The sequence below is a fragment of the Penaeus chinensis genome, chromosome 4 (genome assembly GCF_019202785.1).
Source record: "Penaeus chinensis breed Huanghai No. 1 chromosome 4, ASM1920278v2, whole genome shotgun sequence".
Classification (NCBI taxonomy): domain Eukaryota; kingdom Metazoa; phylum Arthropoda; class Malacostraca; order Decapoda; family Penaeidae; genus Penaeus; species Penaeus chinensis.
Window position 1 is genome coordinate 42,451,495 of NC_061822.1, and position 12,500 is coordinate 42,463,994.

Consider the following 12,500-nt stretch of genomic DNA (forward strand, 5'->3'; position numbering starts at 1 on the left):
TGGATTCACTCTTAATCAAAAATTTCAAGTCTTACCTCCTCTCTGAAGTCATGTCCTGTGCTATGAGTGTAGCGCACTAAAAGTTCTCTCTCATGGTCTGTAAACGATACATCTTCTGGTGGTTCTATTTCACTCGACAGGAAGTAGGGAATAAAAGTCACATCTGCATTGGCATCTATCTGAGCTGCTTCCTGTTAACATAGAGACAGATAAACTGTTGTGGCAGATATATAAAGGAGAGTAAAGAAATTATAATCATAAAACTATTTAATGATTAACTTGCATATGTTGATATCAGGGTTATACATAGAAAATCTTATATATATAGTCTGAATATCTGCCTGACTTTCATCATTTTCATCTCTCCATTTACCAAGTACCTTCATATAACCACACTCATCTGCTCATCCTTCACCATCCTCCACCAACCCATTCACCTATACAATCCATCCACCTATACAATCATGTTCACCCTTTCCTCCTTCCTTTCCTCATCCACACACACTTACACAAGCCTTCAAACTTACCTGAAACAGAGCAGGGATATCAGTAGTTGGCTGCTCAGGTGTGTCCACTGCAATCATGTCCTCCTCGGACCCTTCAATCACAGCTGAAGCCTCCACTCCTTCTCCACCACACCCAACAATACCCACAGCACCACACAGGGCCTCATTAGCATTGGCATCTCCCTGAGAGCAAGAGTGAGTCGTTTTATTTCCTTAAAGTGGTATTGTCATTTTGGGTATGTTTTATAAGAATCCTTGTGACTATCATGATTTGTAGCTTTACAAGTTATAAACTACTACCAGCATCTGTGGCAAATAAAAACAGTGTATCCATTTATAGTGGGGAAAAAATATATATATATGCATCATAAATTCACCCAGGATCTGGGTGACATGGAAGAAATCTGGCCAAGGGATGGGTGACAGAATCTCCTTGTCATGGAAAAAAATCTGATTCACATGCAGGTGACAGGAATGTCTCGTCATGAGTACACAAAGTACTCAGGGTGAGACTGACTCTGTGGGCCTTCACGAAGGTGCTTATTCAAGAGCTCCTGCAGGATTTCCCCCATTCACAAGGGTGAAGTATACCAGCAGTCAATTATGGCTGTTATTTGTTGATACCATCCTCTTGATACAGCATAACAAATGACAAATATAGACCTTGAAAATGGCAAAACAGAAAAGGATGTACTAACAGCATTTCAAAGGGAGGCAAGGAGACCTGATTATGCATGTGAGTGTTCATGTAGGCCAAGCCTGCAAGCCGGGAGAGTCTTCTTTTAAGGATGCCTTATGACAAGGCATCTCTGTCACCTGGATCGAATGAATTAAGAATACCATTACATAAACTCAATATCATACCTCAATAATGTTCAGCTTACTCTCCATGCTCTGCGCAACCTCAGTGATAGATGATGTGTTGGAGTTCATGTTGTTTAGGTTGCTCATTCCATCGGGCTTCTTGGACATATTGTCCAGGTACAGCTGCGACGACGAGGCAAAGTTAAAGTTGTCTGCATTGCCATTGCCATCATTGTCATTACTGCCCCAGTCATCATCATCCTCAAACCAAGTCTCCCCACCCGCTGACTGGGGGGGAACTGCCTTGGTGCCAGGGAGGGACGTCTTGGCTGATGTGGGGTCTGGCATCTGGCTTCTTAGACAGGTCCAGCTGGGGGTTGGGTGGAGGAGTTAAGAGGGGTGGAGGAGGTAAGGGAAGAGTGCAAAATGAATGATATCCAGAGGAATAAAATAATGTTTGATTGGAATTGAATAATTGTGATTTAAAAATAAGAATGTTAAATAAACTGATGAGCAACGAAGTAAGTAATGAATGTGGGTATGAATAAAAAATAATATGACAAATTAATTACCCACAGTAACTGTTTTTAAATAACTATATGATAACAATGTACATCATCATTCATTCTAACTCATACAAAAAACATTGTCAATGTCTTTAAAAAACTATGGGCAAACTCCTACCTATGGGGACGGTTCCAGCACTCCTGCGTAACACAAGCAAAGATGAAGAGTGTGCGATGGCATGGGCTCCCTTCCAAGGGGCAATAGATTTGAATCACTAAAGACTGTCTTCTGCCACATCTCTTGCATATTGGAACTGACGAGCCACTTATACACCAATCCTATAAAACGAGAATCTTCTGACTGGCTCTACTTAGATACTTCTACTAATACAATACAGTAATATTACCGACTTATCATAAGGTGAGTAATGGATTTATTCATTGTCTTCCTACAATTTAAATCAGTATAGTCTACTTAAAAGAAACATTAAAAACTTTCCACACATAATACATGAAAACCTTCTTTTCATTTATAATTGTGTCTAATATAAGGGGTCATAATAAGACTATAATCAACATTCTTTTTAGAGCCAAATGTGACTTCCTTGCATCTTCAGGAAAAAAAATTATATTGCTATTATTATTCAAATTATGATGAGCATAATGCTATCAAAATAAAAACAGCAATAGAATTTGTTTTTTCCTATAATCACAGAAAATGGTAAACAGGTGAAATAGTGCTCTAGTGTAGTAAAATGATTCTAAATAAAATCTTGCATAAAGTTAAAAAATATTTTGTTCTGAGAAAGAAACCTGTACTACTGCCATACATACATACATACATACATACATATATATATATATATATATATATATATATATATATATACATATATATACATATATATATAAACATATATATATATATATATATATATATATTTATACATATATAAACCAGCACAAGTGAAGGAATTACTATTTGTCAGATCATTTAGGTCTGATTGCAAAAATGTACTTCTTATGCTACTTAAGATACCAATGTGTTGTGGTAGTAACAAGGGTGTTTATGCCTACCCTTAACTTTACCAGGTTCAATATGAAGGATACAGCCTTTCTTTACTTCCACATTATTGAGATATAAGGCCATTAATCATCTAAGCAAAAATGTTCACCTTAAAATTGTTAGTGAATCCTGCCTTTTCCTTTTTCTGACAGATATGAAGTAACTATTGGAATTCACATCAGAAACAACAGTGAAAATCCTTTGAAATCTAGTGAAGATATTGACAACTGAGTATTTTGTTACAAAAACTCAGTATAGACATTAATCTACATACACTAAAGTTTAAAGTAAAATACATCTTTCCTTGTTCACTTAGAAAAGGCAATTATCTAAATATTTTCTTTAGTTGACACATCCCTTGAAAAGACTTTCACACCATAACCAAAAGATAAGCCCACTTGAAACAATGAAACCTGAACAAAGAATTGATCTCAGATTGATTGACAGTATCTAATTAATAGATTTTGCAACATAACATTTTACCATGCACAATGAGGATATAAAAGCAATGATTTCTTCCTCTGTAAACTGACTATAGCCATACTTTAACAAAGGATTTATACAAATACAAGGTGGATTTAATTAGGTTCAAAAACAATATCATCAGTCATATATTAATCAGGGGATTCTGTTATCAGTGATCAATCCTTTGTCATTGAGCAAGTCAAAACTGAAAATAAATAGGATTAGTTAACAATGATGACTCATATCACAAATCTATTATTTGCTTTGTGATTAAAATACTAAACATTTGCAATGTGTCATTTAGACAGCAGTAAACAATAAAACAACTACATTGAATCAGTGAAATAAAGAAAACATCTTGTTAACCATTTAAATTACATTTGTCTAAAATTTGCGACGTGTTATTCGCATTAGAAAGCCTTTACTTTGTGGTCCCGTATTGTCCATAAATATTTAGCAAATAACACTCTATTAGTATTAACATGATCAAGAAATTACTGGGCAAATATAATCTAGATGGAATTAACGTGAGATACTCACAGGAGCACCACCGATTTTACTCGTAGTATAATTCACAACTTGCTGATATTTGGACGTGATTTGCTCGTCTACGTAACCCAAAAGGACCAGCTGGGGTTTCGACGCCATTGCTTTGTAAATTAAAATCAATCTCCCTCTCGAATTTCCCTTTTGTACTCTCTTTTTTATCTCTCTTTTCACATTTTTAGCTAGCTGTTTCGTTCTCCTCCAAGCAGACGATACGTCAATAAATTCCGCCGTTCGGAAACTAGAAGGAGTTTCGCACGCCGTTCTCATGCGGTGTTCTGATTGGCTCACAGAGGATGTAAACAAAGAAAAAGGGGGATTCTGATTCGTTGGTGTAGATATTATATGCCGGAGTTGAACGAGATTCTGATTGGCTGAGAGAGAATGTAAACAAAGGAAAAACGGTTTCTGATTGGTCGAGGGAGAAGGGGTCTTCCGTACGCATGAACACGTTAAGATTTGAGAAAATTTTGATGCCGTTCTGGAAATTATGTACGTACTTAATTTTTATATTTTCTGTAAAATATTATATCCCCTTAGAAATACATTTCACTATTTTTAACAGAAATATAAAAGACTGCCTAAAAGGATTCCAATGAAATTATCTCCGATTTCCATTGTATACGGATACTTCACAGATTTTTGCATACCATTTTGTATTTTAATGCATTTACATTTGTATTTAATTAGGAAAGATATAATATAATATAAAGGAGCAAATAAGGTGTTATCGGTGAAAATTATTTTATACCTTTATTTTATACCAGCTCTCTCTCAAGGCTGTCAAAATCGATTGTTGCCCACTTATTAGCTCCGTGATACGATTTCCAAAGATGACGGAAATTGGAAGGAATTAAAACCGGGTTACAGAAACAGATGTTGCACATTGTTACTATACATCAGGAGGTAATGAATTTGTTTATATCTCCTTTATTTTCGTGCTTCCAACTTCTTGAAAATCATACACAAATGGAGACATTCAATCAAACACGTGTGTTTGTGTGAATACACACACACACACACCTATTTATATATATATATATATATATATATATATATATAATATTATATACATATAATATTATATATATAATATTATATATATATGTTTAATATTATACATATATATATATATATATATATGTGTGTGTGTGTGTGTGTGTGTGTGTGTGTGTGTTTATGTACGCACACAAACAATATATATATATGTATATATATACACATATATCCCTTGGGAAAGAAAACTAAAACAAATACAGCCGGCCTCCAACTCCGCGCCGCTCGCCTCAGTCTTCTGAGGTCAGGCTCGTCCTCAGAATGTCATATAATTTTTATTATTGCGAAGAGAAACATTAATTTCCTTTGAACTTGAGCCACGACATTTGGGATGCGAAGAATGGCGATAGGGTCCGCAGGGTTATCTAATGGGAAATATTTTGTCGTTGTTATATATATATAAATATATATATACATATATATACATATGTGATATATTACATATATGTGTGTATATATATATATTACATATATGTATATATATCTTACATATATGTATATATATTACATATATATAATATATATAAACAATAATAATGATAGCATATATATATTAACATTAATAATGATAGTATTTACACACACACACACACACACACACATATAAATATATATATATATATAAATATATATGTATGTATGTATATATAACAACAATGATAATAGGTATATATACATATAATATAGTAAATATACACACACATATGTGTATATATATGTATATATATATATACACACACACAAATATATATTTATGTGTGTGTGTGCGTATACATACATACATACATATATATATATATATATATATATATATATATATATAGAGAGAGAGAGAGAGAGAGAGAGAGAGAAAGAGAGAGAGAGAGAGAGAGAGAGAGAGACATATATATACATGTATACTCACACACACACAATGTGTATATATATACACACACATATATATATGTGTATATATTTATATATATATATATATGTATGTATATGTGTATATATATATATATATGTGTGTGTGTGTGTGTGTGTGTGTGTGTGTGTGTGTGTGTGTGTGTGTGTGTGTGTGTGTGTGTGTGTGTGATAATAAAAACAACAACAACAATAATAACAATAATAATGATAATAATAATGATAATAATAATAATAATAATAATAATAATAATAGCAACAACGATGATGATAATAATAGAGATAATAATGATAATAATTGCAACGATGATAATAGCAGTAGCAATAGTAATGACTATGATGATGATGGTGATCAAGATTTTCATCATCATCATCAGCATCATCATCATCATCCTCATCATGAAGACGAAGACGAAGATGAAGATGAAAATGAAGATGAAGATGATAATGATGACTGATGTTAATCATAATAACAACAACAATAATAATGATAATAACAATAATAATAATAATAATAATAATAACAATAATAATAGCAACAACAGAAAAAAAACATACATAAAACTAATAGCACATACTATCTAAGCTATGGCCTCCATCTCAGCCTGGCATTTCGTCCCGATGTAGACAGCGGGTGCAAGTTCTTGAGGCAATGTGTGTGCATGCAGAATGAGGTCGGATCACTATGTGCAGTATTGATGCAAAGCTTGGGTCCTCTTGGCTGTGGCCTATTTTCTGCTTGGTATAAAGATGTTGACCATTAAGAGCTTGTGCTTTTTTGGTGTATCTTGCTTTGTTCTTATTTTGATTTATTTTCATAATTACTATATTTTTTCGTCAGTACTATTATCATGGATATTGTCATCATGATCGACAGTTTATCATCACCCATTCGCTGGATCTGTATTACCCAATTTTTTTTCAATTATTTATCACCAGAAATCAGTATCATTGTTAGTGTTGTTATAATTGTCTTTACCAGAATGGTAATAATTATCATCTGTTTCCTAATTTGCCAATTTGTTCCTAACTGTCAAATCGTTTTAGATTTTTTTATTATCATATTTTCTTTCATGTATCCTACGTTTAATATCTAATCAGAAATATGTCTTGTTACTAAACAAAACAAGAATACCAACCCGACAATGCATTTGTAATGTTTCTGTGTCATACTGCAAGTCGGTGTACCTCTTCCTAAATATAGTTCCCGGTGACCTAAAAATACAAGAAAGAGCACGGGCGTAGGCTGCTCCATATCCCTGCAAAATTATGGCTCTTTCGGGTATCATTTTTGGCTGAGTGTCTTGTCTCTCTGCATACGTGGCCCTAAAACTGGCTTGTCTGAAAGCGGCTTGCCTTTGCAATGATAATTTTATCGTATTTTTTTCTTAAAGTTGAGCAATACTAATCTATCTCCTTTAATTCCATTTTTAAAGAATAAATGACATGCGCCATAGATAAAAGTTCCCTTTTGCATTCGATCCGAAAAAAGCGAGAGCTGTCACGGATGGATTCAAGAGCATCCATCTTCTTGAGACAGTTAAACGAACGATGTGACATCACGAACGCCAACGAGGCCGGCAGACCGACGCTCGGAGACCACATTTCCCGCATCAATTTCACGTGTCAACCTTGCTCTCTCACGCCATGGCTGCATTTTAAAGAGCTATGTTTTATTGAGAATTTGTTTACGGTGTTGAGACACGGGAAATGAACCTTCGGTGTCAGCTGTATTAATATAAGATAAGCGTGCGTAGCGTCTGTTAATTCAATTTTGTATGGGTGCATTTACATTTACACACACAGCGGGGAGCGGTAAATCCTTCAGTGTCAATATGAATATGATAAATAAATCTCTTTTAATATTTTTTATGCTTCCGCGATGTTTTTCCACACACACACATATATGCGTATGTGAGTGTGTGTGCATGCATGTGTGTGTGACTATGATTTTGTGTGTATGAGTTTTATATTATCACTGGCTTCTGCATAGTGTGGGTGTGTCCACATCTGTTCCTTGCTTGCCCCGCCCTTGTCGATTATACTAATTTGAATTAAAACTAGACAGCAGATTTGCCACAATCATATCTTGAGAATCACCACACGACCATTTTTTTCAGTATCAGAACACGTGTATAAGTAATTAGTGATGTTTAATTGCTCAGTTTCTTTCATCCTTGAAATTAGTTTGAACAGATATAACAATTTTGTTCACAGCTTCATACTTAACACGCAGTACATACACCAAGTATTACAAACAAGAAAAAATAAAAACTGCCTCAACACAACCCTCATCTGTACCCCAAAGTGCAATCAAAAATAAATTGTGCTTAGGGTTTTAAATCACACAACAATGATTCAAACTCGTGTAGTATTCGAAACATGTTTTCGAACATCATTGATTCTCTTATGCAGTATCATAGTCACCATTGTTATCCTTGCGTCCCTTGCGTCCACTCTTACGTGATTAGGAATGAATCAGTCAAGTCCTACCCTAAATGATGAATTGTCTGGGAAATATATCGCATTAAAGTACGATTTTTCGCATTGGCTTTATGATTTGTTAGTGATGCTGGCTCTTGTACCTGTGATAAGTATGCTTTGTGTAATTCTTCTCTTTCTCACTTATCTGAGACTCCCATTGCATTGTTTGACTCTCTCGTTGTATCGTGGTATCAGTTACCAGTCTTAATCAGTAAACATAAAAGTTCTGTTGTACATTATATTTCTCCAGTGTCTTTCTTTTTCTAGTGTTTTTTCTTTAAAATCAATAAACGTTTTATCATTCTCACACGTTAAGGCCAGTCTCATCACCCTTTTCATGTTTTATCTCTGCAGATCATACAGCACGAACCATCTCCTCCATCTTCCCTTTTTTTCACCCTTCCAACAATCAACACTCAGCTCACTTCAGCGGGACGAGGTCACCACACTATCATGCTCTGCGTCGGTAGCAACAGCGTAAGCCTACCCCATATTTCCCCCTTCTACCCTCCAAACCAACTTTCTTACAACCCTAGAACATTAGACATGATTACCCACCGCATCGTCGACTCGTAGCATCCCCAATTATTTCACGCAAATTGCTCATGACAGAAGTACATTCAGAATCCTCTTGGTATCAGCCACGTCTCCAACCTTCGCCTCACTTCGGCCCTAATAATCATGCGAATCACAGCTCATCGTTCCCCACCACGCCGTTACGAAACATCTCGACTAGCGTTTCATGAAACTTGTTGTTGTTCAGGTCCCTTACGAGGCTCTCTTTTCCTCATAAGGTCCTGATTACAAGGTTAGAATAATGTAGGATAATGGGACCCTTCAGTAGATGAGGGAATTACTTGTTAGCAGGATTAAATGTGATCGTTTGAATGTTTCCTCATCCGACTGTCTCCATTTCTTTTGAGGTAGAGCAAGACACGATCCTTGGCATTCATTTCTTTGTCCTTGAAACAAATAATATACGGTCAACTCCTGCCAGTTTGCAAGACCCTTTGTAGACATTTTAATACCGTCCATTAAACACTTACGAGACGACTTTAGAATGCACTCGCATGGCACATGGCAATGAAACCAATTGAATGCCTTGAAACTCTTGCCCTCACGTTCCTCGTCGTCCATCTCCAACACCTATATCTAACCTATGTAAGTAAAGAAAGACTCACGTCAATACACACACACACACACATGTGTGTATATATATGTATGTATATATATATATATATATATATATATCATAAAGGTGTATATATATTTGTGTGTGTGTACATATATATATATATATATATATATATATATAAGTATATATGTAAACAAATACATTACCTTTATAAAATGTATATGTATATATACACATACATCTAAGTACACACACATATATATATATATATATTATATACATACACACACACACACACACACACACATATATATATATATATATATATATATATATATATATATAAAATACATATATATGAATTTATGTGTGTTTAATATATATTCATATATACCTATTTACACACACACACAGACACACACACACACACACACACACACACACATATATATATATATATATATATATATATATATATATATACGTGCATACATACATACATATATATATATATACGTGCATACATACATATATATACACACACACACTTTTATCTGTATATGAACATATACAAAAACGAATACGCGCGTATATGTATGCATATATATAAACAAAGGTGAGGACTATGTTCTTGGCACGGTTACCTGGCTCGGGTATATAAAGTAGTGGGTACATGGCTTACTGCCCGAGCTTGCACGTGTCATCTGCTACCTGACTAGAAAAAGGGCGAGAAAAAATGAGAGGAAGTGGAAATAGAAACGTTAAAATTGTGAGAAGGGAAAGACCTAGTTGCAAGGAAAAATTGGAAAGCAGACCTAACGAGAAAGAGAGAGAGAGAGAGAGAGAGAGAGAGAGAGAGAGAGAGAGAGAGAGAGAGAGAGAGAGAGAGAGAGAGAGAGAGAGAGAGAGATGTACACCGCCATCGTGTGGCTTAAGACTCTGAAATAGAATAAAGAAAGTGGAAAGAAAAAATGATTAAAAAATTAAATCAAATTAAATTAAAAAGAAATTACGAAACAACAAAGTAACTGAGCTAAGAAAGAAACGAAGAGAATAAGAGACATTGACCGCCTAGGGAATGCCTGGCACCGTCTTCTCTTAAACACGTAGCGGCCAAGGATACTGCAGAGAAATTGCTTGGGTGAAGATAGATGTTTATGAATTCAATTCAATTAGTTTTCTTTGTTTTGTTTTGTTTTAAATCGCAGTCTTACTTATGAAAAGATCTAGAGCTGTGAGGGAAGATACGCACATACACTCACGTACTTAAACGCAAATGCTGTCTTCACACACACACACACACACACACACACACACACACACACACACAGACACACACACACACACACACACACACACACGTTTGCAGTAACATGATTAATCATTATCCTATAAGGTCACCGTTCTTTTGACCTTGTTATTTTATTTCCACATCAAAGTTAACGTACTTCTATTTTCCCCTGGAGCTTTAGATTAATATTTCCAATTTGAAATTCACCAAGAATCTTACGGCAATGTCAACTGACTTGTGTGTCATCTCCTTCGTGATATCATAACCTAACCGGATATTATGGTGTGCTCGTTAGCTATTTTTGTAACTCTGGAAAGGATGAGAGAAACATCTAGATTATTCTATTTTCTTGAGAGGGAGGGGGAGTTTGATGAGTTTCAAAGCAATAAAGTACAGAATCATAGAGTTGATAGTAAGTGACGTGTAGTAACAATACCTCCATATATTTAAAAAATGACAACTGTATTATCCCAATTATTATTTTATCGTATTGCGTTTCCGGCGAACCAGACTGAATAACTAGCATCTTTTCGTGTATTCTATCTGCCGTCAATAACACAGGGAACATTCTTCCCTTAAAATACCAAAATCTCGCATCATTTATTTCCCCTTGTACACCGTAAGGAAACATTATGCAATAATGAAGTGACGTCATGCGCGCTCTGGCACTCTCGACCTTAGCATCGATCCGTCGGCTGCCAGGTCTCTCCAGATTCCCGATCCAGATCAATATTTTCTGCGACTTCCATCGTCAAATTTCCGTTTGTTTGGTGATCTCGAGGGGTTTCGGATATAAAGATCGCGTCAGTGTGGTTTACGGCGGGAAATGCTTAGTACTAACTCCGTACCACAGGTTGTTTGATGCCGGTACAACGTTTCTTCCATGAGATACCAGATCCCACACTGTTAAACGCGCGGCTTCGAAACACCCTCGTCGAATCCCGTTCCCTGTCTGTAACCCTTCTTCATTACGCTTCCCCTTCTCGCCTGCAACAACGAGTGAAAAATAGGAAAATTAAGTGTTTCTGAGAAAGATATAGAAAGAGAGAGAGAGGCAGAGCAAGGGGGAGAGAAGAGACAGAGAGGGAGAGCGAAAGAGACGTTGCCAAGTTCCGCCGCGTCGTCGTCGTCGTCTGCTCGCTCGCCCCTGACGTCTCTCCGGCACCGCAGTACCGCGTTCCTTGTCCCGAGGAGAGTCACGTTCCTTCTCTCCTTGCCTCGCGCAGAGTCACGTTCGCCAGCACTTCTTGCGCGAAGAAAGGTGTCGCAGGTGGTCAGTCGGTTCGCAATTGCTCCACGCGGATGGGCTCCTTGTGATACTTGCGTCCGCCGGAAACAGCCTAGCGATTTTATAGAGATAGATAGAAATAAGTAATAAAAGGGTCTCGCCATGTCAGGTCGCACGAATGCTAGCGGGGTTGCCGACGCCGGGGCGAAAGCCGACAGTATTAGACAAAGAACACTGCATGAAAGTAGTGACCAGGGCTGCTTACCTGTGCATAATGGAGTCCTTCCGTCAGAGGAAAAAGTTCCCCAAAAACAGAGCGGAAGCCAGTGCTCCCTGCACGTTTGGTCCCGAAAGACCCTTCTCAACAGAAAGGACATTCCTAAACACCTGCAGTTCAACCCATACATCGAGACCGGCTACCGACCTTTGCTCTCTGCTTGGGGGTGCATCATGAGTCTCTTTTACTTTCACAATGAGACCATCAACATCATAACTCACGGTGAGTCGAGT

General features: G+C 36.3%; 2 protein-coding genes across 3 annotated transcripts in view; one reads left to right on the forward strand and one right to left on the reverse strand.

Annotated features, from left to right (window-relative positions):
• The window catches only part of LOC125048052 (programmed cell death protein 2-like), an 8,864-nt gene extending 4,734 nt beyond the window's left edge, over positions 1-4,130 (reverse strand). The window contains exons 1-5 of the mRNA XM_047646683.1: positions 3,888-4,130; positions 1,995-2,155; positions 1,371-1,680; positions 528-689; positions 36-191 (exon numbers count right to left, since the gene is read on the reverse strand). Coding sequence (XP_047502639.1) covers positions 36-191; positions 528-689; positions 1,371-1,680; positions 1,995-2,155; positions 3,888-3,995 — 897 coding nt within the window. The 5' untranslated portion in view covers positions 3,996-4,130. The remainder of the gene's footprint in view (positions 1-35; positions 192-527; positions 690-1,370; positions 1,681-1,994; positions 2,156-3,887) is intronic.
• A 7,500-nt stretch (positions 4,131-11,630) lies between these two features.
• Positions 11,631-12,500, forward strand: part of LOC125025006 (progestin and adipoQ receptor family member 4-like) — a 53,950-nt gene continuing 53,080 nt past the window's right edge. Inside the window, exon 1 of one of the 2 annotated variants that reach the window (XM_047612838.1) lies at positions 11,631-12,489. In XM_047612838.1, coding sequence (XP_047468794.1) covers positions 12,153-12,489 — 337 coding nt within the window. In that variant the 5' untranslated portion in view covers positions 11,631-12,152. The remainder of the gene's footprint in view (positions 12,490-12,500) is intronic. The other variant, XM_047612837.1, reaches the window with a different exon arrangement.